A 26,496-nucleotide genomic window follows, 5' to 3' on the forward strand; every position below is an offset into this window, starting at 1 on the left:
CTGCAGATGGTGACTGGAACCATGAAATTAAAAAAACGCTTACTCCTTGGCAGGAAAATTATGACCAACCTAGACAACATATTCAAAAGCAGAGCCATTACTTTGCCAACAAAGGTCTGTCTAGTCAAGGCCATGGTTTTTCCAGTGGTCATGTATGGATATGAGAGTTGGACAGTGAAGAAAGCTGAGTGCTGAAGAATTGATGCTTTTGAACTGTGGTATTGGAGAAGTCTCTTGAGAGTCGCTTGGACTGCAAGGAGATCCAACCAGTCCATTCTAAAGGATGATCAGTCCTGGGTGTTCATTGGAAGGACTGATGTTGAAACTGAAACTCCAATACTTTGGCCACCTGATGCGAAGAGCTGACTCATTTGAAAAGACCCTGATGTTGGGAAAGATTGAGGGCAGGAGGAGAAGGGGACGACAGAGGATGAGATGGTTGGATGGCATCATTGACTCGATGGACATGACTCTGAGTGAACTCCGGAGTTGATGATGGACAGGGAGGCCTGGCGTGCTGCAGTTCGTGAGATCGCAAAGAGTCAGACACGACTGAGTAACTGAACTGACTGAGAAGATACATTATTTATGTCATAAGTATTTAGTTAACAGTGTCAATCTTATTGCATTTTTGTTAACTCTTTTCTAGCAAATATTTTTTAAAAATTAGTTTACTATATTCCGGAAAAGAGAGCCCGGAGTCAAATATACCGATAACTCATACCTCACAATCTTCTGTTGCTAAGTTTATTTTTCAATTAAATTTGATTGTAACTTTATTACTTCACATCAGCAACGTTCAGCTGATAGGAATAATTTTGAGCTTGAATTTACACTTAAATTTCTTTTATTTCAAAATACATCCAAAATTAGTCTTGGGTTTCTCTGTGAAAGTGAAAAAGTGAATGTATTAGTCACTTTTCATGTCCAACTCTTTGCGACCCAATGTACTGTAGCTTGCCAGGCTCCTCTCTCCATGGAATTTTCCAGGCAAGAATACTGGAGTGGGTAGCCATTCGCTTCTCCAGGGGATTCTTCTGACCCAGGGATTGAACCCAGGTCTCCTGCATTTCAGGCAGGTTGTTTAGTGTCTGAGCCACACTGATTAACTTGAAACATGAACAGTGATTTCTTTCACATTTTCATTTATGCCTTATTGCAGAATGTGTTAATAAAGTATTGAATGAAGAGTAAATGCCGGTGAACTTTTCAGTAAATCAGTCCCAAATACATTGCTAGCATGACTCTCAGAAAAATGTGACATATAGGAAGGAACCTGTGATAAGACGCCTTGCCAAAATATGGCTGCTCTTGCTTTGCTGTGTTAGTGATAAAATGTGCCTCAGCCTTCATTCTTGATGATTACAGAGTGAAACTTAAGCAAATGGGAGATGTAAGAAATCACTAGGGGCTTTTCATATTTTGCTAGTAATAGAAATAATGTGTTTTATGTTAAAAATCTGAAAGACTTCTGCCAAGTGATTAGAGCATCAGATACATAAGCAAAAGTACAGTTTGAAGTGCTTCAGTTTGGTTTGGTACATTTCTTGTTTTAGATTACTGGGTTGGGGGCGGGGAGACAATTCAAATCGAAGTAGGATTTCACCAAAACTTATCCTCTGAATTTGCTTCATGTGTCACTTTGCCTGGAAAGTGAAGTCTTAAAACACTAATGAGGGCACCCAAAAATATGACTGTCAGTGAGGCAAAACCGTTGTTAAAATGAAACTGGAAAACAAGCTGTTAGCTGATTTTTGACAGAGCCAGCATCCATTCTAGAAAGATGCACCCTCCCTGGTTTGTTGCTGTCTGTTTATACAAGATGTTTTTTCCTCCCTTCACTCTCTTTCGAATTTCTGTTTGTTGGCTGTTCGTCTTTGCCATGGTTCTGGGATACTTCATGCCTTGTCTTGGCTCAGGCAGGGAATGACAGGTTTAGAAAGCCTAACCTATGTGATGACAAGAAATAGGAAAAGACAGTGAGAGTAGAAAGTAATTATGTGGTTAAAATTGCTTTTCTTAAAATCATTTCTGTTTTTTATCAGAATGAAAAATATTTTATTGAATCCCTCCTCAATGTAAAACACTAAGCTACTGTTCGCTATATTTCTGGGAGATGGGGACAGATATTCAGCTGGTCTCTCTGATCCCATTGCTGTGAATTCTTTGAACAGTGTACTTGTTATTATTGTGGGAAATATTCATCTCTTTTATATATTCATTTCTAGGGGTCTAGTATATCATTTGGGGTGTACTTTACAAATGAAGGGAGTTGGGTTATGATTCGCTTGGATCCATTGAGTTCTATGGGGTTTTTTAGTTGTGGTGAAATATACATAAGATTCACCATGTTAACCACTTTAAGTATATAATTCAGTGGCATTAATAACCCCATCACATTGTCCTATAACAGTCACTACCATCCAGCTCCAGAACTGGCTCGCCCCAAGTTGAAACTCTGTACCCATTAAACAGTAACTTTATTCTCCCCTCCCGTCTGCCCTTAGCACTCATTATTCTGCCTTCTGTCTCTGTGAATTCGGCTCCTATGTGTACCACATATGAGTGGAATTATACAATATTTTCCTTTTTTCTGGTTTATTTCAATCCTATAACATTTCCAAGCTTCATCCACATTGTAGCATGTATCAGGATCTAGTTTAAGACTGACTAATATTCCACTATATGTTTACATGCCCATATAATATTCCATTTTATGCATTATATGGGCTTGTATTATATATTCCATTGTAGTTTTTTAGCTACAGTATAAACACACCACAAAGAATCTGATGCTGGGAAAGACTGAAGGCAAAAGAAGAAGAGGGCAGCAGAGGATGAGATGGTTAGTTATTAATAGCATCATCAACTCAATGGATATAAATTTGAGCAAATTTTGGGTGATAGTGGAGGACAGAGGAGCCTGGTGTGCTATAGTTCATGGGGTCTTAAAGAGTCGGACAGGACTTCGCAACTGAACAACAAGCCAGTATAGATCTGTACCTAGAGAGGTGACAGGGCACTGTTTTTTGAGTCAGCCTATTTAGAGACGAGGCCAAATGAAACCATGTTAGATTAGGTGGCTTGGTGCCAACAAATGTCTAAGTGTTATTCCAAATGTTGGAGGACATCATGGGAAGAGATAAAGAAATGAGAGTGAAGTTCATGATGCCATGAAACTGTGATGATTTCTTAAGAAATAATGTCCTCTTTCCCATATCTCAGTAATGAAGCAATTTTAGAATTAATGGTCATAGGTGAACATTATGATTACAAAATAAAAGTAGAAAAAATATAAGTCATTCAGAACTCTAGTTCAGAGTTTGTTCTCTCAGTTGTAAGTTAAAACATTAATACCAGTTCCTTAAATTGTAGAGATCTTGCAACTCCTGAAGTGTGTTGGCGGGGTGGGAGTGATAACCTTATCCCTTTCCCGAGGCCTTTTGCTTATTTGGCGTTTAGCCCACACCTTTGCAGAAGGGAAGGAGGCCATCTGGACTGGATTACAGATAAGAGCGTGTCATAATAGATAATGTTGCATTGGTGCTACTGAAAGCAGGTTTCCTATGGTCCTGACAGAGGACAGAATATTTCATGTTCTGTTGTCTAATAAGATGATTTAGTTGAAAATCTAAGATAACATGTGGCAGCCTCTCTCCTATCTTCCAAGGAAGCATTTCAAACCCAGCTATTTTTTGGACAGCTCTTATTTATATGTGTATATACTCTTGCCAGTGCCTGATGTTGCCAAGGGGCCTCTGATTTGCTGTTTTAACTTTTCTGATTGCTGTCCTCCCATTGGAAAAGTTGGAGTGGAGGTGGCTGCACCTGATGACCTTTTCTCCCATCTCATTATTCTTTTTCCGAATTTGTCACTTGACACAATAGTCAGCATCTTTGTGCCCTGGCAGCCTAAAGCCAGTTGCCCAGGGAACCCCCAGGTTGAGCAGAAATCATCTCTGCCCCTTTCTGCTGACTGGCACTTCCTTTCTCCTGTATGATATGTATGATACAAAGATCAAACACTTACCTCCTGTTGCTGTTGTTTGAGGGACAGTTATGAGTAATCCCTGAGGGAAGATGACCAAGCTGAAAGTAAGAGTGGTAACACATTCGAATGAGCATTAGGTGGCCGCCTTCTGAGGGAAAGAATTTATCTGTGGAAACAACCTAGGTTCTGAAAAGGGCATCTGCCTTTAGGGTTGGTGGGCACAGGCCTCAGGCATTGAAGAGTTCCCGCTCGCCAGCAGCCACCTGGGGCAGTTTTGCCCTGAAGAAGCAATAATATCGATGCCTGAAGGCAAGGCTTTCTCCGGAAGTGATTTTGCAGCAAACTGAATCCCAGCGGCCTCTCTCTGATGCTAATTCTGCATGCTGCTGTGGAAACTGGCAGAGCGTGCTGGTGTGTGCTGAGATGAGGTCGGGTTCTTCAGCCGTGTCAGCACAGCTTCTTCTCTCTTCCTGCCTCCTACCTCCACCCCACATTTTTTTTCTTGTTACTTTTAAAAACCAAAAAAGGAAGGGAGGGGAGGGGAAGTCCCTTGGCATTTTGAGTATTGAGGTGCTCAGCAGAACTGCCTGGCATTCTGTTTGTATAGAACGGTTTTAATTCACTCTCTTAATAGGTCATTTGACCTTACCAGCTGAGTCTTAAACTTGATAATCCTCACGTCAGCAGTGTGGCTCAGGCCACACATCCAGAAGTGCAACCCTGCGAAATTATTTGAAGGAGGTTTTAAAGCCTTCATTCCTTGGCTGTTTGTCTGGTTTCTGCCTGACGGCTCCTCAGGTCAGACTCCTCATAACATTCCTCATGCTCACTGCAGCCGAGACAGGCACATGGTTTGGGAGAGCAGAATCAATGAGGGAAGTTCACATTCCTATTCTGTGTGCGCAGCCTGACGACATTCCCATGCCATTGAAGTCAGTGGAGACACGGCTTTGGCTCTGGTGACATGCAAGCTTTTTGGTACTGATGTAATGGAGGTGCCCAAAGCAGGAGTGATGTGCTAATAGGGTTGGAAAATTGTGGCTGAGTCCTCTGATTACAGAGGTAGCTGACGATAAGGATTACTTCTCACACAGACTGGCCTTGACTTGTTCCTTGGCTCTGAGGTGCCCCTGGCCTTCTGGAAATACATTATGTCCCATTTTTATTGGCTATTATTAGCTGTTATTATTGGCTGTCTCACCACTGATTACTGTAGTCTCAGATTTCAGATTAGATGTGGTATTTGAGGTGGAGTTAGGGCTGTATTTGGAGAAGACTGGGAGAGTAACCACCTAACAGCCACATTGTCTTTTATTCTGAAGTAGATGTTTCTGCTCCATTCTTTAAAAATATTACAGCCCCATGAGGCCAGTTGATGACTGCAGAGACTGTAAGCTATCAGAGTTCCTACTTGACTTTTCTTATTTTCTTTTAAGGAAGCTGCTTTTTGTCCTGTGATGATGCATTGGAGGTTTTAGTTGGTGAGTGAGAATAATAGAGCTCAAAATACTGTCTAATAATTGATCTTCCTGTAACTGCAGAATATCCTTGTAAGATGTTGTCCCTGTGTAAAAATGGAAAAATTGAGGGAGAGAGTAGCTGTGTGGTTATTGACAGGAAAGCACTGAAGTCTCGTTTGCCCTAATAACTGTTTTGATTTCTCTCTTCAATAAAAAAGAAGTTTCTATCTTTGGTTTCCAGGTGAAGTTGTGTATGTTTGTGTGTGTTTGGTGGGACGTGGCTTACCCCAGTGTGAATAGACTCCATTGTATTCTTCCATGAAGATTTAGAAAGAATCTATGTGAGTGCAGCCTATATGAATATGTTTTACGTGGATGGAGGGTGTTTTGGATCTGAGGTGTTGGATCATCATTTTCCTTCTTGTCTCTTTGCATCTTTCATATTTGCTCTCTTCAGAAGTAATCTCACACATAGCCAGAAGGAAAATGCAAGGTACAAGAAGGCTTGAAAGTTGGAATTCCTGGGTTCCTTGACAGAAACTCAGAATCATTTTTTAAGGTTTGGGGGATTTTAACAAATAAGACTTTGAAACAAAACTTACTTGTAGGAAAAGAAACTTATTTGTGATCCTAACTCTTAAGTGTGATTAGCAATATAGCATATGAAAAGCTGTGTGGTATTTTTCAAATTTTTACAGTTTTAGTCTAATGTCCACATCTTTCTGTTTACTGCCTAAAGTCTTTTAATTATTGTACCTAGAGGCCAATTGGGTAAAGAATACTTATGAAGTATACCATTATTTATTTCGTTGTTTTCAGTTAGGATCATCTAAGGGCTATGATTCCCTGGAGAAGGAAATGGCAACCCACTCCAGTACTCTTGCCTGGAGAATCCCATGGAGGGAGGAGCCTGGTAGGCTACAGTCCATGGGGTCGCAGAGTTGGACACGACTGAGCGACTTCACTACAAGGGCTATGATTAAAGTTTTTTCACATTACTTATTTCTCTTTCATGGCCACAAAACCAAGTGACCACTTCCTTTGCTGTCAGATTGCATACCCATAGCCCACAAATGGAACTTCTTCCCCACTTAGCGTTCTTTCGTACAGATTTGTTACTCGGATCGTGAGACAAATGCACACTGCCATATAGACATGGCCTGCTACTGGCCTATGTTCTAGGCCTGGTCCCAGAAACTATTAAATTTATGTCACAGTGTTAGTGGTCCTAGCCTGTCTCTGTTTCTTGTCTTTTAAATGAGGATAGTAATGCTGAGCTCTGGTTTATGTCACAGTGATTTTTGGAAGGGTTAATGATCTGGGCTTTGTGAGATACTTATAGATCCTTAGATGAAAGGTGTTATTTAGCCTCAGCAAGGCTTCCTGCAGGAGTGCCTTCCAAAGAGCTCAAAGTGTTTATCAGACTATCTTCCATTCATCCTCATACCATCCCTGGTAAGGAGGGAAGTGGGTGAGCATTACTATTAAGTACAAAATGGTGTTATTACCGTTACTTTTATCTGTAAACAGGAGGTAACTGTGAGAAATAGAAGTTGGTAAAACAGATTATAGAAGAAAAACACTGGGAAAACTTCAAAGTAGTGTGCATTTGCTATCCCTGTGTATTTTAGGCTTCAGAAGTCTAATTGCCATACATGGAAACAATAAAGATCATCCTTTGTTGGGGGAGAAACAGGACTCACTCTGTCCTTCTAAGTACTTGCATAAATTGAATACTAGTATTATTTTCAGTTGCACCAGATTATGTTCTAAGAGTTAGTTTAACTCGCATATATCAAGAATGACTATAAATTTCATAGGACTTACATTTTAAAATATATATATATAGTTGATTTACAATATTATGTTAGTTTCAGGTGTACAGCAGAGTGATTCAGTATTTTTATAGATTATGCTCCATTTAAAGTTATTTCAAAGTAATGGCTATGATACCCTGTAGTGTATGATATATCTTTGTTGCTTATCTATTTTATACATAGTATTTTGTGTCTCTTAATCTCATATCCCTATCTTGCCCCTTCCCTCTTCCTCTCCACACTGGTATCCACTAATTTGTTTTCTATATCTGTGAGTCTGTTTCTGTTTTGTTGTGTATATTCATTTTATTTTTTAGATTTTATATATAAGTGATAGCATATAATATTTGTCTTTTTCTGCCTGATATATTTAAGCTAAGCATAATACTCGCTAGGTTTATTTGCACGTTGTTGCAAATGACATAATTTCATTCTTTTTTATGGCAGGGTAATATTCCTGTATATATACACACACACAAATATATGTGTATATGTATGAATGTGTGTGTGTGTATTTGTGTATATATATATACATTAGATACACCACATCTTCTTTCGTTATCCATCTACTGGTGGATACTTACTTTGCTTTCATTTCTTGGCTATTATGTAACAGTGCTGCTATGAATATTAATGTGCATGTATTTTTTTGAATTGGTGTTTAAAAAATTTTTTTAATATATATCCAGAAGTGGAATGGCTGGGTCATATTCTATTTTAGTTTTATAAGGAACCTCCATGCCTGATGTACCAGTTTACATAGTGGCTGTACCAGTTTACATTTCCACCAACAGTATAGGAGGATTCCCTTTTCTCCATATCCTCATCAGCATTTGTTATTGACTTTTTGATGATAGCCATTCTGACAAGTGTGAGGTGTTATCTTATTGTTTCCATCTGCATTTCATTTGTCTAATAATGAATGATGTTGAACATCTTTTCATGTGCCTTTTAGTCATCTGTATGTCTTTTTTTGGGAATATGTCTATTCAGGTCTTCTGCCCATTTTTTAATTTTTTTTTTTTGGTTGTTACTGAGTTTTATGAGCTGTTTATTTATTTTGGATATTAACCCCTTATCAGCCATATCATTTGCAAATACTTTGTCCCATTCATTAGGTTGTCTTTTCATTTTGTCATTGATTTCCTTTGTTATGCAAAGCTTTTAAGTTTAATTAGATGTCACTTGTTTATTTTGGCTTTTATTTCTTTTGCCAGGAATTACATATTTTGAATCTTCATTTTAGACTTCAAAACTGAATTTCCTCTTTTTGAAGTCATATTAGACAGTAAACAGCTTGCTGAGTCTACCTAGCACAAGAAATAGATTTTCCTAAAGGAGAAATCTTTAAAGAGAGTAGAGTGGCCACTACTTTGTCTAAGATTGAAGAAAGAGAGCGGGCCTTATTTGGGAAGTCCAATAGACAGGGATCTCCAACATGTCTGTCATTATGCTGTCGAGGGTTGGCCATTCATTCAGTTCTGTGGCCCTTGAGATTGTAGCTATGAGAAGATTCCTCTCCACTCTCCTCCCCACCTCTCACTGAGATTTTCAGACTCATCTTTTCAGCCTTGTCACATGTGGAATTATGTCTGGTATTTTATGGTTGTGTCATGGAGCCTGGGAGGAAGGAGTAGAAGGTCTGAAATGAGTACAAGGAAAAATGACCACAATTAGCCCTGAAGTCTTGCTATTTGCTTTCTTTCAGTGTGAACCACTATACTACCAGAAATAATAATTCCTTCTGTGTTCTCCCTAGGAAACAGCCATGTACAAACTAAAAAATGGTAAGCTTCACAGATCATGTAAGCAGGGGACAGCAAGATGGTTAGATCTTGGTCTTGAGATTCTGTCAGGGAAGCTTTGGTTTTGACCAAAAACCTTTTCATCTTGGTGGTCGACATTTCCCTCTTTACTCGGTAATAGGAAAACTTTGTTTAATTTTCTGAAGATAACTGTGAGTAGTGTAGTCAATAAAGGATAGCAAATGTATGGTTGACATTTTTCAAATGTCATACTTAGGTTTTAAATATTCTTCTTAAGTTGTCCAAATTAGTACATATTACTTACAAGTGATGTTGCAAATATTGGCGGTCTTAAACTCCGTTTTTATTTTCTTGTCAGATATTTGTAGTTTTGTGCAGCTGTTCATTGTTTTGTTCCTTTATGGCAAACTTTAAAAAATACTGGCTTCCAGCACAGCAGGGCTTTATGTGTGTGCACATCAGAGAGAAATGTTTTCAGAAAGAAAAAGGTTTAGGTTTCAGAATCCCCAAGGAATTGTTATAAAACAACAGTGAGGAGAAAGAACTCAACAGGATTTAAATACCTTGCTGTAATTCTTTTTGAATTTAAAATTTTCCTGTTCTGTCTTTTATTTTCTAAGCAATAGACCACTTTGCTCTTCTTGGACTACCTTAGCCTAAACGGAGCAACAAAGTTTCTCTTTTCTTTTCTAAACTTGTAGTTTAAGCTTTTTCTTTTCCATTCAGGTACCTAATTAAATTGAGCCATTTAGTTGATTTGTGCTTATTTTCAACCAGAATTCAATTAAAATTCTTCTAGCTGAACTAGAGCCACTGATTCTTAAACCAGGTCCAAGATAAGAGATTACAGTGAAAGTAGAAGTAACAAGGAAAGAATATGTTCATCTCAGCCTTTGGGAGTTTTGTGAGCCAAGCTTCCGCTCTGTAGTTTAACAGGGCCAGGTTTTAAGGGATCTCATCTACTAGGAAAGAGTGCAGAGGTTAAAGAGCTTAGACTCTAGAGTTAGGCTGCCTGAGTTTGAGTCTTTTTTTTTTTTTGTAATTTTAATTGAAGGCTAATTACTTTACAACATTGTAGTGGCTTTTGCCATACATGGACATGAATCAGCCATGGGAGTTTTTATGTGTCCCCCATCCTGAGTTCCCCTCCTACCTCCCTCCGCATCCCATGCTTCAGGGTTGTCCCAGTTCAGTGGCTTTGAGTGCTGTGTTTCATGCATCGAACTTGGACTGGTGATCTATTTCACATATGGTAATATGCATGTTTCAATGCTATTCTCTTAAATCATCCCACCCTCACCTTCTCCCATAGAGTCCAAAAGTCTTCTTTATATCTGTGTCTCTTTTGCTGTCTCGCATATAGGGTCATTGTTACCATCTTTCTAAATTCCATTTATATGTGTTAGTATACTGTATTGGTGTTTTTCTTTCTGACGTACTTCACTCCGTATAACAGGCTCCAGTTTCATCCACCTCATTAGAACTGATTCAAATGATTCTTTTTAATAACTGAGTTATATTCCATTGTGTATATGTACCACAGCTTTTGTACCATTTGTCTGCTGATGGACATCTAGATTGCTTCCATGTCCTGGCTGTTGTAAGCAGTGCTGCAGTGAACATTGGGGTACATGTGTCTCTTTCAATTCTGGTTTCTTGGGTGTGTATGCCCAGCAGTGGGATTGCTGGGTCCATGGGTCATATGGCAGTTCTAGTTCCAGTTTTTTAAGGAATCTCCACACTGTTCTCCATAGTGACTGTACTAGTTTGCATTCCCACCAACAGTGTAAGAGAGTTCCCTTTTCTCCCCACCCTCTCCAGCATTTGTTGTTTGTAGACTTTTGGATAGTGGCCATTCTGACTGTTGTAAGATGTCACCTCATTGTGGTTTTGATTTGCATTTCTCTGATAATGAGTGATGTTGAGCATCTTTTCATGTGTTTGTTAGTCATCTGTGTGTCTTCTTTGGAGAAATGTCTGTTTAGTTCTTTGGCCTATATTTTGATTGGGTCATTTATTTTTCTGGTATTAAGCTGCATGTGCTGCTTATATATTTTTGAGATTTAATTCTTTGTCAGTTGCTTCATTTGCTATTATTTTCTCCCATTCTGAAGGCTGTCTTTTCACCTTGCTTATAGTTTCCTTCATTGTGCAAAAGCTTTTAATTAGGTCCCATTTGTTTATTTTTGCTTTTATTTCTGTTACTCTGGGAGGTGGGTCATAGAGGATCCTGCTGTGATATATGTCAGGGAGTGTTTTGCCTTTGTTTTCCTCTAGGAGTTTTATAGTTTCTGGTCTTACGTTTAGATCTTTAATCCATTTTGAGTTTATTTTTGTGTATGGTGTTAGAAAGTGTTCTAGTTTCATTCTTTTACAGGTAGTTGACCAGTTTTCCCAGCACCACTTGTTAAAGAGATTGTCTTTTCTCCATTGTATATTCTTGCCTCCTTTGTCAAAGATAAGGTGTCTACAGATGTGTGGATTTATCTCTGGGTTTTCTATTTTGTTCCATTGATCTATATTTCTGTCTTTGTGCCAGTACCATACTGTCTTGACTGTAGCTTTGTAGTATAGTCTGAAGTCAGGCAGATTGATTCCTCCAGTTCCATTCTTCTTTCTCAAGATTGCTTCGGCTATTTGAGGTTTTTTGTATTTCCATACAAATTGTGAAATTATTTGTTCTAGCTCTGTGAAAAATACCGTTGGTAGCTTGATAGGCATTGCATTGAATCTATAGATTGCTTTGAGTAGTATACTCATTTTCACTATATTGATTCTTCTGATCCATGAACATGGAGTCTTTTTGTTTTTTTAATCGAAGTATTGTTGTTCAGTCACTCAGTCGTGCCCAACTCTTTGCAACCTGATGAATTACAGCACTCTAGGCTTCCCTTTCCCTCACTATCTCCTGGAGTTTGCTCAAACTCATGTCCATTGAATTGGTGATGCCATCCAACCACCTCCTCCTCTATCACCCCCTTCTCCTCCTGCCTTCAGTCTTTCCCAGCATCAGGGTATTTTCCAATGAGTCAGTTCTTTGCATCTGGTGGCCAAAGTATTGGATCTTCAACTTCAGCATCAGTCCTTCCAGTGAATATTCAGAGTTGATTTCCTTTCAGACTGATTGGGTTGATCTCCTTACTGTCCAAGGGACTCTCAAGAGTCTTCTCCAGCACCACAGTTTGAAAGCATCAATTCTTCTACGCTCAGCCTTCTGTATGGTCCAATTCTCACATTTGTACATGACTACTGGAATTGAAGTATAGTTGATTTACAATGTTGTGTTTGTTTCAGGTATACAGCAAAATGATTCACTTGTGCATACATGTATATCTTTTTTTTTTCCAGATTATTTCCTCATGTAGATTATCGCCCAATATTGAGTATAGTTCCTGGTGTTATACAGTAGGTCCTTGTTGGTTATCTATTTTGTATATATAATAGTGTGTATAGGTTTGGAGACGGCAATGGCAGCCCACTCCAGTACTCTTGCCTGGAAAATCCCATGGACAGAGGAGCCTGGTAGGCTGCAGTCCATGAGGTCACGAAGAGTAGGACACGACTGAGCGACTTCACTTTCATGCATTGGAGAAGGAAATGGCAACCCACTCCAGTGTTCTTGCCTGGAGAATCCCAGGGACAGGGGAGCCTGGTGGGCTGCCATCTATGGGGTCGCACAGAGTTGGACACGACTGAAGCGACTTAGCAGCACCAGCAGCAGCAGTGTTTATAGGTTAATCCCAAATTCCTGACTTATCTCTCCCCTACTTTCCTCTTTGGTAACCAGACATTTGTTTTCTATGTCTATGGGTCTGTTTCTGGTTTGTATATAAGTTCTGAGTTTTAATCTTAGTTTCCTTTTTCTCCCCTTTTTCATACTTTATGAATGTCAGTTTTCTACTATTTATTTGCTGTGTATTCTTGGGCAAGTTACTTTAGCCTTTTAAACTTCATGTTCAACTCAAAATGAGGAGGCCATCAGATGATCACATACAGCCCAAAGTGTGATGCCTGACATGCATGGTTACTCAGTAAACTCTAGCTGTTATGATATGTATTTCATTAGTGTTATTGTCAACACTTATATGTTTGTTGTTCACCTTGATCTTTTAATATATAACAGTATTTGCATTAGGTAAGTTTGTTTTAAAAATCTATTACGATATATTTGAGTTTATAAAAGTTTAAATTGACCTGGCAAAAATCACCATAAGTAAAGTCAAAAGACAAATGACAAACTGGGGGAAAATATATTTGCAGTTCATCACACAAGTAGTTCATTTCCCTAGTATATAGAGAACTACTACTCAGTTTAAAAGAATGGATAGTTGTAAAGTTTTTTATGGGATGTGCTTCCACTTAACTGTGCTATAGATGTCATGCTTTTCATTTATATTCTCAGAGCATACCAGGCAAACCCTTGGTTGGAGAAGGGCTTGAGACACACAGCTAAAGATACGGACCTGAACTGTTTTTGTATTTCCCTATAGAATCGCTCCCACTCAGAAATACTCTGCTCCTGTCACTGGTGCCCTCCCATACCCTTTACCCTGCCATCCATGACTTTTCTTGTCTCCTGTATCCTCCTTCATATCCAGAAAACCACAGAGTCTGTTCTGTGTTTCATTCATAGTATTTCACATCTGCTCCAATCTTTCTAGGCCCACTACTACTATTTTTAGTCAGGAGACACTCAGTATGTCACAACTTAAATACTACACTGGTCTCCTTTTCTTTATTCTCTTGTTCCTTTCTCCAGTTAGCGTGATATATATCACACCCAGATTAATTTCCTTTGGTTTTCTTCTTGGGCCCCAAGCTTACTCAGAAGCCGTCAGTGGTTTCCACCATCTAGAATGAAGTCTCACTTCTGAATCTCACCCTCAGGACCGCCCCCTCCCCGCCCTTTAATCTGATTCACCTTCCTTATGTCTCTAGCCTTAGTGCTTCTCACTGCGTCTTTTTAGGAACCCTGCATACATCTAAACTGATCTTGACCCTCCAGACCCATTTCTGCCTTCATGCTGCCCTTCCTCCTCCTCTCCTCTAAGTCTTAGACTTGCTACAAGGCCCAACTCAGTTTCTGTCTCTTCTAAAGGGCTTGTCTAGAGAGCGAGCCCTCTCCATCGTTTTCTTACCTCCCGTTGCATTTACTGATTGCCTGTACCTCTCCTCCCACACTTAACCTTTACTGTCTATATTGTGTTAGGTAAATTTTTGAATTGAATACATAACACAATAACTTGTCACAAGGTGAACACAGCCGTGTCATCAACATGCCTGTTTTCTGACACATACCCCGTCTCCCTAACCAGGTGGCCTGGGATACAGCACCACGTCATATGCCTCTTTACAAGAAAATGCACATCATCAGGTGCTCAGTGACATGCCAGATCAAAAGTTTGAGTCAAGACTAGCCTTTGACAAATAAGAAACATAGAAATTTAAAGGAATATATGAAATTTCTGTTACTAATAAAATTTTTCTTCACAAGTAATTATAGTTGAGGTATAATTAGAAATAATACCATTGAGTAAGTCCTCAAGGATTCCTAGGTGGTGATCTATAAATAAAATCTTTATATCCACCTAAACAAGGCCATGTTTTCTCTTTTCCAACACAAAGTACACAGACATTTTCAACATTTGTTTTTGTTGTCACATTTTATCCAACAAATATTTATTGATCATATACAGTCTCCTGGCTACAGTTATAGCATATAGTGGAATTCAGCTTTGAAGAACAGAAAATAACCTTTTCCAGAGTGCTTATTTGAATCACTAGAAATAATTGGCAAAACTAAAACAAAAGCTTAAGACTGAAGATATAACAATGACTAAAAATAAAATAACTATGAAAGATTGTTACTAAATCATCATAAATACACAGAGAGAACAAGGACATGGGGACAGAAAAGGCCAAGATGAAGCTTGACACGGCAGTAGGGACTTTGGATAAGAAGTTCATTTGATTATGATGTTACCACAGGTGTGGAAGAAGATGGCAACCTATGAAGGTAGAATAAGGACAGGTTAAAAAAAGTGCCTGCAATGGGGGAGACCTGGGTTCAGTCCCTGGGTTGGGAAGATCCCCTGGAGGAGGGAAAGGCTACCCACTCCAGTATTCTGGCCTGGAGAATTCCATGAACTATATAGTCCATAGGGTCGCAGAGTCAGACAGGACTGAGTGACTTTCACTTCACTTCATCACTTCAGAAAGAGCAGAGAGATGTTGTAAACATCGTAGGCAATATTTACTTTTCAGCAGTGCTTTGCAGTTTATAAGGAAGGTACTTTGACTTATTCATCTTTTTGAGTCCTTGCCCTTTATGGTCTTGTATTGTGGGTGGTGGTGTCTGTCCACAGCTCCCACATGGCCTGCTGAAAGTTTAGACTGAACTTCACTCTTCCTACCCACTGCTCTTGCTTTAGAGAAGCAAGAGAATTTGTGTTCAGTCTGCTGTTTCAGTTTTGTAATTACTGCATTGAAATCACATCCCAGCAAACTTCATCATAGTTGTATTTACTCTTCGCTTCAAACCTAAAGCATGAGAAATCTCCCTGTCAAATCATGCCAAAGTGAAGTCAGAGATAAATACCTTCCAGCTCCTGGCTGTGGTGTCTCCATCACATGGAAACATAGGCACAAAGAGGAGAACCATGGGCTGCTAATCCCTAAAAAGTAACTCGTTGAAAGTATTATGAGTTCCCTTTTAGTTTTGTTCTTGTCTTGTTTTTTATTGCCCATTTGGTTATGTCTTTTTTGTACCTAGAAGGCTTCAGTTTGTAAAGCTACAAATCTGTCAGTCTTGTTGACGTGGTTTTCACTTCAAATTAATGTTCAGCAAAGGGGATTAGCCAATAAACATTTCAGGCAGTATTTTCTTACACAAAAGGGTAGATACGGTTTGAACATGCTGCCAAAGCCAGGAAGGGAGGTTAATTGTGTAAATCATTGCAGGCAGGAGCTGATCACCTTTCTGAAAGACAAGACAATGCAGCACACAAGCTCTAAATAGATCTTTGGGGTCAAGTTGATGTCATGCTGAAGAATCAATATTTACTGGACTTTATAAAGTTAGCCTTTAATGAACCCCAAGCATTTTGCTAGGCGGTTAATTGCAGGAAGAGAGAAGGTGACAATGGCTAAAGTCCATGGCTGTAGAGAGAGTATAAAAATAAGTGAAGAGACAAGACAGTCACTTGCTAGTGTGCAAAGGTCTCAGCCTTAGGTTCTACTCAAGCATTGTTGGTTCACGTACTGAAAGGCTTTCTTGGGATCATGCTGACATTTAAGAAAGAGCAACTCTTGCATCCTAACAGAAAAAGGGCAGCCCTTTGCCCTTTGACACTCCTTATCTAAGCATTGTAGCTTAATTTTCTTGGGATGAATTCTGATGTCTTTTTGCATTCTGCCTTGTAAATGTGCTCATCACGGGAGTAGGTCTTTCTCAGAATGTGGTTCATCCCTTCATTTGACAAAGCTGAAAGCTTTTAAAATAAAGAATTGTAGTAAAGAGCATTTACTTTAAGATGCTGGCTTGAATCCAAAGTCCTATGAAAGGTTTTGGATAAACATAACATTTGTACTTGTTATATCATTGAATAGAAGTGTTTCCCTGGCTGTTTTGTGTGTGAGAGTGTTCTGAACTCCTCACCAGGTTATCAAAATCATTTGTAGGGCAGGAACCTTATCTTCTGTTTATTTTAGTCACTGTTTCTAATAAATGTTGTTGACGAGGTAGAGGAATGTATTATATCAAATTTTATCCTGGCTGTAACAAAACTAACATTCCCCATGGTCAGTAACTGAAAGTCCATAGAAGCAGCTTTGTTAAGCCATGTGAATCAGGGTATGGCCCCAGGATGTTTGTTACAAGTTCTTGGTCATATCTCCTCAATAGACACATTTTGGAGTTGGCTCCTCAGACCTCTTTCTCTGGTGCATTTTGTCAGAGGAGGAGTCTTTTCAATCAGTCGACGAAGAGTTGCTGTTTTTTTCCCCACTCCCACTCCTATCCCTGCTCTCCAGGATCGTTTTTCAGATGAGAATACTGAGGAACAAAGCATAAGAGGTTTGTTGGGATTGTTGTGGACACACACAGCAAGAGATTTTTACAAGAGAATCTGATGTTTACTATTTCTGTCTGTGATTTTCTTTGGATATTCATTCTGGGTTTTTTATTTTTCCTTTTCAGCTATTTGAGAACTTCTCCTTTGGTACCCTAAAGCTCAATTCAATTCACATCTCTCAGAGGTTCACAGTGGACAGCTTTGGAAACTATGCCTCCTGTGGACAGATTGACTTCTCCTGAGGTGGATCTTGGGAAGCACCGAAGTTAAACATCCTCACAAGGTGCTGAGGGAGAAGTCTCATCACTTTAAGCGATGGAGGGATGTGGGAAACTGGGCGGTAACTTCCCTGGGCAGCTCCCCGAGGATGCCACGGTGCCTGGTGGTTGTCACAGTCACCGCAGTCAGCCAGGATAGTTTTGGGCATGGGGAGAACATATGCCTGTAACATATGCCTGTTCATCTTTCACAGAATCTACCTCTGTTTCCAAACCTCTTCTCTGGAAGTGTAGCTCTGAAGCCCACTGGAGCTCAGACTCGCAGTATTTCTTATATACCTACTGATTTTGCCCCAGCCTTTAAACTCTTTTGTATTAATATTAATACTTTAAGAGAATTACAAATGTGTGATCTTATTAATCTCTCCACCTAGATCAAATATCAACAAATTCTAGAAGGTTTGTATTTTTCCCTTCTTACACTCTAATTTTTAATCAGTACCCAGAGTTCTTTTTCATTGTGGTAAAAAACACAGAACGTAAACTTTACAGTCTTAAACCACTTAAAAGTGTACAGTTCAGTAATGTGAATTATATTCATCTTGTGAAATATCTCCAGAACTTTTTCATCTGGCAAATCAGAAACTCTGTACCCATTAAAAAAACTCTTCTTTTCCCCCTGCCTCCCAGCAACCACCATTTTACTTTCTATTTCTATGGATTTGACTACATCGTATAAGTGGAATCATACAATATTTGTCTTTTTGTGACTGGATTATTCTCCTTAACATAATGCCCTCAAGGTTTATCTATGTGTAGCATGTGTCAGGACTTCCTTTCTTTTTAAGAATGAGTAATATTCCATTGGATGTGTATACAGTCATCCCTCGGTTCCCTTGGTTCCAGGACCTCCCTCTGTATCTGTGGATTCTCAAGTCCCTTATATAAAATGGTATAGTATTTGCATATAACTTATACGTACCATCCTGGATACTTTAAATCATTTCTAAATTACTTTTAATGACCAAATACAATGTAAATGCCATGTAAATAGTTGCCGGCACACAGTAAGTTCAAGTTTTCCTTTCTGTAACTTTCTGAATATTTTTGGTCCACAGTTGACTGACTCCACAGATGTGGGATCCATGGATGTGTTGAGGGCCAATTGTACCGCATTTTGTTTATCCAGTCTTTCATCGATGGACACTTGGGTTCCTTCCACCTTTTGGCTGTTGTGAATAATGCCGTATGAACATGGGTGTACAAATATCTGAGACCCTGCTTTCAGTTCCTTTATTATTTAGAACTTTAACTTAAGCAAAATAGCTGGTAAAGGTTTTAACCTCTTACTTTGATCTGTCCTTTTTCTTCTGAAGTTGGTCCCTTTTATGCTTCTTCAGTTCCTGTTCCTTCACCCTATCCTAACCCTTGCCTTTCTGTACCACTGATGGAGCTGCAGTATTGTGGCTCTTTTCTGTGTACTTCCCAGAGCAGCAGCAATTGAAACGATGATATCAGCAGGACTGCGCAGTTTCTCAGGAGAATGGCAGCCACAGAAGGCACTTCTTTGCTGCAGACCAGCAGAGGGTGGGGGTTCCTCTGCTTAGCCCCACCTGTCAGCCCTGCCGCATTCTCTGCTAGGGAGCTCCAGCCTCACTGTCACCTCTCATCCTTGCCCCCTCACAGCTTTCCTCCCTCCATGGCCTCTGTCTTTCCTTCGCTACTTAGTCTCATCCTGATTATTATTTTCTGTTTGAGAAGTCTGATGCTGAGCCCCATGTGTTAATAAGGCCACTAACTGGTAAGACTGTATGTAACACTCAGATTTGTTATCATTGTGACAGCACAAATCATTTGTGAATAAATGGATTTCTAAAGTGACTGAAAATAAATAAATAAATAAAGTGACTGTGTTTTTCTTCTGATATTCCTGTTTAGTTTTAGTTTGACCCCCTTGATGTACATCGGGATACAGTGCTGCCATCACTTATTCACTGGCATAGCTATTTTATTCTTCCAGGACTTAATATTGGTGCCTGCAGGGTTGGTTGTTTTCCCAAAAAAGCTTTCTACAGGTAATATTCAGGTTTTATTTAAGTGGAGCTTTTACTTCACTCACTTCTGATTGTCCGATGGCATATGGGAATAAGCGCTCCCAGGGGTAGTACTAAATAGCAGAATCGACTGTGGAGTTGAGTGCCCTCCTCTCATCTGGTACTGCTTCTAACTGGCTTCTTTCTGACAGCTACCATTGAGTGACCTTGGCCAGAAAATAAAGATGTCTTCTTTTGAGTGTCAGAGGTATGATTTCTTTTTTAGAAATAAAATTTTTGTCTTTGGAAAATGTAACTTTATATGTTTTGTTGTTTAGTTGCTAAGTCATGTCTGACTCTTTTATTACCCCATGGACTGTAGCCTGCCAGGCTTCTCTGTCCATGGGATTTCCCAGGCAAGAATACTGGAGTGGGTTGCCAGTTCCTTCTCCAGGGATCTTCCCAATCGAGGGATTGCACCGATGTCTCCTGCACTGGCAGGCAGATTCTTCACCCCAAGACATAAATTCTTAACGGAAATTCTGTTACTTAGTATTTAGAGGTAACTGAGCATGCAAGGACTTAGCGTTACTGTTAAGTGGAGTTTTCTAGCAGCTACATGATAAGGTGGCATCATCACTCTGATGGCTAATAGTGTATGTGCCTGTGTATTTTTGTGTTTTGTAGAATTTTGTAGGTTAGTAGTTATCGATAGAATTGGGGGAAAAAAACGTGTTTATGTTTTAAGTTGGTTTTTTTTTTCCTGGATGCCAGTAGACAAATTTTTGAGACACCATAGCTCTAAAGAAAGTACACTTTTAACTACTATTGTGGAGAGGGAGTAGCAGGTAGTTTTGATGTATAACAGAAATTTTATGAAGAGCAACAGTGTAAGCAAATAATTTTTGATGGTGCTAACAGAATTGTTTAAGATTCCATGTCCCCTTTCACCAAACTGTAATGAGGTCAAGGTTGGAGGATTTGATCTCTACTTATAATCCAGTCTCCCTTAGTGTTGCCAATTTGCAGTTCATTCTGCACTGAAATAGAGTTAAGTTGCAGCTGACAAGTTGCAGCTAACAAGTTGCAGCTGACAAGTTGCAGCTAACAAGTTGCAGCTAACATCGCTCCGGTTGACTTTTAAGGCACCGCTGGCTTCACCCTTAACTCTTTTAAGAAGAAGAGGGGGAAAAGAATCTCTCACCACGATTGTTACATGAGATCTGTGTTGTTATAAAAAGAACTTTGTTATGAGAATAATTTTGTGGGTTTTTTTGGATGGGGTATAATGAGTTACCCCCAAATAAACTCCATACCCTTGGTAGAGACATGATAAATATTACTTACAATGGTTATTTTTTAAGTGAACTTCAGAGTTTACTAAATTGGACACTGATGAGAATCCAGCTTCATAATGACACAAAGCTTAGTTCAGGTTTGCTCTTGCACTCTGCCATTTTCCTGGCACTAAAGGGAGCCAGAGGGGTATGAGTTAAGGAACACCTCTCAGATTCTGTCTTTATGCCTGCAGGGAGATGGATAGCAAAGCCCAAGGATACTATAGGTAAGAAAAGTGGCAGCTATTGTGGTTGTTTATCAATAACTTTGTTGTTAATAAAATGATCTCTTAAAGGTAAGATAAGCTTACTGTGTGAAAAAGCATCAAGCTATATACTTTTATGTCTTCAACTTTTTCCAGTGTGTGTGTTATGCTTCAATTTAAATATTCATTTAAAAAATAAATTTCCTCATCCACAAGTTACTACTTTTTATGCATTTAAGCACATGTATCATATTGCTAAGTAATTTTTCACAAATGATAACAGCTAATATTAACAGAGTATTCACATTTGTCATTTATTTGTAAATGTGTATTTATTCATTAAATCTTCACAAGCCCACTTAAGTTGGTGTTGAAGTGAAGTGAAGTGAAAGTTGGTCAGTCATGTCCAACTCTTTGCAACCCAATGGACTATATAGTTCATGGGATTCTCTAAGCCAGAATACTGGAGTGGGTCACCTTTCCCTTCTGCAGGGGATCTTCCCAACTCAGGGATCAAACCCAGGTCTCCCGCATTGCAGATGGATTCTTTACCAACTGAGCTATCAGGGAAGCCTTGATAAGTTGATAAGTTGGTGTTATTGTACCTCATTTTAGAAACTGAGATTCAATAAGGTTAAGAAATTTGTCTGAGGTCATAAAGCTTGTATCTGTGGTTCTCAAAATGTAATTTTTGGACCCCTCAGAGTCCCTGATCCTTTAGAGGGGCGAGAAGATCCTACTATTCTCATGAAAATACTAAGATATAATTGACCTTTTTCACTCTAATTCTCTCCTGAGTGTACATTGGGGTCTCCAGAGGCTATGTGATATGGTAACATCACCACACTGATGGTTAATAGAATAGTATGTGTGTATATTCTTACATGTTTTCTAGAATTTTATAAGTTGGTAGTTTTAGGTTTTAGGTATATGTTTTTTAGAGATAACTTAGTTTGCTCTCGGTACTTCTGCTGTGCTATTACTAGCTACTTCCCATTATACCTGCTGTTACCGGCTGAATTGTGTCCCCTGAGAATTCATATGTTAAAGCTCTCACCCCCTAGTACCTCAGAAGGTGACTATTTTGAGATAGGACCTTTAAAGAGGTAGTTAAGTTAAAATGAGGCTGAGGCTATTACTGTGGGCCCTAAGCCAGTCTGACTGATGTCCTTATAAGGAGAGGAAATTTGGACGCATGAAGAAACATTGGACCCCAGACTACCAAGATCAGTCCCTGGGTCTGTCTGCAAAAATGTTTGGTTGATGATATTGCCTAGTAACTGGTGATTAGAGGGGTCTGAGAATGACAGTGAAACTGACTGATACGGAACAGACCGGGCCAGACTGAGGAAGTTCCTTTTGCCTCTTCCCTGATCATCCAAACCCTCAAGGAATGCCCAAGAGACAGAAGGAGGCAGAACATTAAGCACAGTGGAAATACAATTTTTGATGAGATTGTCAGCATTGCCCAGCAGATGTGGCACTTATTTTTAGTTTAAGAACTGTCTGGAATCATTAAAGAGATCCCAGGTACTGCCCAGTCTGTGGACTGCAGTGTTGATGGCTGCCGCCCTCAGTGACATCATGGATGACATCAACAATGGTCCAGTGGAATGCCCAGCTAGTTAAGGACAACAAAGGAAAATACTTAAATAAAGGATTGTTTGACAACCAAAAAAGAAAGAAGCATCAGCTATGTGCATGTACAGAGCGAAGACCATGTGTGACAGTAAGAAGGCAGACATCTGCAAGCCAAGAGGAGACAAGAGAAGCCAAGTCTCCCAGCACCTTTTTCTTTTTTTGGCTGTGCCCAGGGATCGAACCGGGGCCCAGCACTGAAAGCAGAGTCTTAACCACTGAAGTACCAGGGAATTCCCAAGTCTGCCAACACCTTAATTGTGAACTTCTAGCCTCACAGAATTTATTGAAAAAATAAATGCTGTTTAAGCCACCCAGTCTGTAGTATTTTGTTATGGCAGCCCTAACAAACTAACAACACTTGCTATAATGCAGAAGCTAATCTACCTTTCTTCCTTTGGGCCAGACATTAAAGAGATATGCCAAAGTGTAAAACAGTACTACATTTTGTGGAGAGTATGGTGAGGAATATAATTTTTTTCCCACAAAATACATTATTTTGTTAATATGAGTCAGTGTTGTTATTTTTAAATGAACTTTTTGGATGTGAGAGTTGGACTATAAAGAAAGCTGAGCACCGAAGAATTGATGCTTTTGAACTGTGGTGTTGGAGAAGACTCTTGAAAGAGTCCCTTGGACTGCAAGGAGATCCATCCAGTCCATCCTAAAGGAGATCAGTCCTGGGTGTTCTTGGAAGGACTGATGCTGAAGCTGAAGCTCCAATACTTTGGCCACCTGATGCAAAGAAAGAGCTGACTCATTTGAAAAGACGTGGATGCTGGGAAAGATTGAGGGCAGGAGAAGAAGGGGACAATGGAGGATGAGATGGTTGGATGGCATCACGGACTCAATGGACATAGGTTTGGGTAGACCCCGGGAGTTGGTCATGGACAGGGAGGCCTGGCATGCTGCAGTTCATGGGGTCGTGAAGAGTTGGACACGACTGAGCAACTGAACTGAATATTAATTTTTCCTTGAAATATCTTTTAGAGCAGTTTTAGGTTCACAGAAAAATTGAGAGGCTGGGTTTTTGTTTTTTTTTCAAGTACAGTATATCAGTGTCTATACTGTATATCTCATATAAACAAAAATAGAAGTTCTTTGGACTGCTCTATAATCTTTCCGTGTGCAGGATTCCTGAGACCAGAAATCTGAGAACTGCTGCACTATATACTATGTGCGTGCATGCTCAGTCGCTCAGTGGTATCCAACTCTGACCCTTTGGACTGTAGCCCACCAGGCTCCTCTGTCCATGGGATTTTTCAGACAAGAACACTGGAGTGGACTGCATTTCCCCCTTCAGGTGATTGTCCCAACCCAGGGATCAAACCTCAGTCTCCTGCATTGCAGGCAGATTCTTAGTGCTGAGACATCAGGGAAGCCCAACCTGTGATACATGGTCTTCTATAGTAAGCTTTCATTACCCAGTAATATGCAGTGGACCATGTTAGTTGTCAGTAGATACAGAGTTACATTATTTTTAGTGTCTGCAGAATAGCCTTTTGTATGTTATTATAATTTAACTCGTTGGTCCCTAGCTAATGGACATTGATTAGGTTTCCACGTTTGGCTATTTTAAATAATTCTGGATTGAACATCTTTGTATTTTTATGTCTGTGAGGTCCTCTAGAAATGAAGTTAAATGGTTTTAAAGATGTGGTTAAATTTAAATTTTCTTATTTGGAAACTAAGACCCTTCTTCCATTTCGTACTGCTAAATATTAAAAAAAATATATGTACCATTTATCAACTATACCCAGCAACTTTGAGACCCCTTTGGTTTGAAAAGGCTGACCTGCCAGTAAGTCTCTCAAAATTTAGGAGAAACTTTTCTTCTTTATAAACTATAGTTATTGTCCATTTTCTACAACTTTTTTCTTATCTGGAAATTTGAATTTTCTCTAAGTAGCTTTACAGTAGAATTAACAGTTCTGGATTGTTGATTTGCCCGTGGCTAATACCCATCTTGAAGATGCTACAGAAGGCAAGTCCCATTGGAGGCATTACCCAGGAATATGGGAAACATTTTGACCTTCAAGGGTCTGGAAACAGCTATTGTCTTATTGATGTGCATCTTGTTAAAGCCTTTCCAAACTCTTTTTTGGGCAACCACAGTCATTCCAGAAGATCAGGGACTTCATAAGATAGTATTGAGATGGGAGGTGTATGGTATCTAGGTTCTGCCTCCTTAATGACTGGGAGGCACATAACTAGCTTTGCTAAAAGACTAGGATTGAAATGGAAGAAGATGGCAAATTTTAGTGTGTATTCAGAACTATGGGACATCATAGCTACCTCTTCCCAACCTGCTGCTAAGTCACTTCAGTCATGTCCAACTCTGTGCGACCCCATAGACGGCAGCCCACCAGGCTCCCCCTTCCCTGGGATTCTCCAGGCAAGAACACTGGAGTGGGTTGCCATTTCCTTCTCCAATGCATGAAAGTGAAAAGTGAAAGTGAAGTCACTCAGTCATGTCCGACCCTCAGTGACCCCATGGACTGCAGCCTACAAGGCTCCTCCGTCCATGGGATTTTCCAGCAAGAGTAATGGAGTGGGGTGCCATTGCCTTCTCCGTTTCCAACCTGAGGGAAGAAGAAATAGCATTTTAGAAATGTTCACTATTCCCAGGCACTTAGTATTTAATTTTGCATGAGTTCTATAGCAGTCTTCTGAGGTGAGTGGCATCATCATTAATTTATAGATAGATATTTTGCCCAAGAACCCAGCTAGTAAGAGGGAGTCTGCCCTCAGTATATATGACAACAAATTGCTCTTCCACTATACATTGGGGCTGAGTACAACTGGGCAAGGCAAGCCTGCTTTATTTACTGTGAGATGAAAACATCAATGGCCAGGGCCTCATTGCAGCAGCACCTCTAAGTCCAGCTGCAAAGAAAAAAGAAAACACGGAAAGGGAGCTATTGTTTTCTGTTTTCCCAAGGAACCGCAGCCCAAGCCCTTGATGCATTCAGAATTCCCAGGCAAGCCAGACTCAGGGTGACTATGAACCTTGTAACCTGTGTTTTTTCTTCCTATCGATTAAGATCATGTTTTTCATTGCCTTTGATTTCTTTCTTTTTTTTTTTTTTAAGTTTGTTTTTTCAATAAAAACAATCCAGGGCTTGGGTCCTAAAAGTTTAATATGTTTTGTCCTGTCAGATTATCTGTTTCCTCTTCAATTTATTTGTGATGTAAACCTCGCCCTATTTCTGCTCCGATCCTGGGACTGTGCCCAGAAACGTGTAAGTCAACACATTTCTAAAGGCAGTGATAAAGATCACAATTTTAACAAAAACACCTCAAAAAACCAGCCTCCCTACACCCTGTTCCCCAGTGACTTACTAAAATCAACTTGAAGTCAAAACTGTAGCAAATGTGCCTATTTCAGATTTGAAGCCTCAAGGCAGATGAAATGGCCAGACATTTGTCTTTTAGGGTTGCCCTCAGAAGAGCTAACAAAAAGGGTGACAGCCTTTAAACAGCTGCCTGGGGAGGAGGACATCTGCCTCTGTTTTACCAGCTATTCAGTGCTCAGGCCTTGCCTTGAAAAGAGCATGTGGGGCTTGGCAGCAATAGTTCTGAGGCAGCCAGTTGTTATATGGCTTTTGTCTTAACGAAGCCACCCATTATTGTAGAGCCATAACTTGCAGGAAGCCAGCTGTCAGGCTATGGCGCAGGCCCCTCTGGGTGGGAGGCAAGGGGAGAGAAAAGAGTGTCTCTGGCCAAATTCCCTTTTAGACACCTGAGCCTGGTTGGCTTTGTAACCGGAGAGTTTTGTCTTCCTCACTCCCATCTTCCCTGAGGAGGCCCGGCACCGATTTTGATCTCTACCCTTGGAGAGACAGCAGGGACATCTTGGGATTTGAATTCCTTGGTTTGCAACTCCCTAAGTGCTGGGCTGGGCTGGGCTAGGCTGGGCTGGGCTCTGCGGCGGCTGACTGGCATTTGGCACTCCGAT

At 39.9% G+C, this 26,496-nt stretch overlaps 1 protein-coding gene across 1 annotated transcript in view; it reads left to right on the plus strand.

The window, feature by feature from the left end:
• ASCC1 (activating signal cointegrator 1 complex subunit 1) overlaps window positions 1–19,225 on the plus strand; it is a 116,619-nt gene extending 97,394 nt beyond the window's left edge. Inside the window, exons 10-11 of the mRNA XM_052639502.1 lie at window positions 17,232–17,389; window positions 18,443–19,225. Of these exons, the coding sequence (XP_052495462.1) occupies window positions 17,232–17,348 (117 nt within the window). The 3' untranslated portion in view covers window positions 17,349–17,389; window positions 18,443–19,225. The remainder of the gene's footprint in view (window positions 1–17,231; window positions 17,390–18,442) is intronic.
• The last annotated feature ends 7,271 nt before the right edge of the window (window positions 19,226–26,496 follow it).

The sequence above is a fragment of the Budorcas taxicolor genome, chromosome 5 (assembly GCF_023091745.1).
Source record: "Budorcas taxicolor isolate Tak-1 chromosome 5, Takin1.1, whole genome shotgun sequence".
In the NCBI taxonomy this organism is placed as follows: Eukaryota; Metazoa; Chordata; class Mammalia; order Artiodactyla; family Bovidae; genus Budorcas; species Budorcas taxicolor.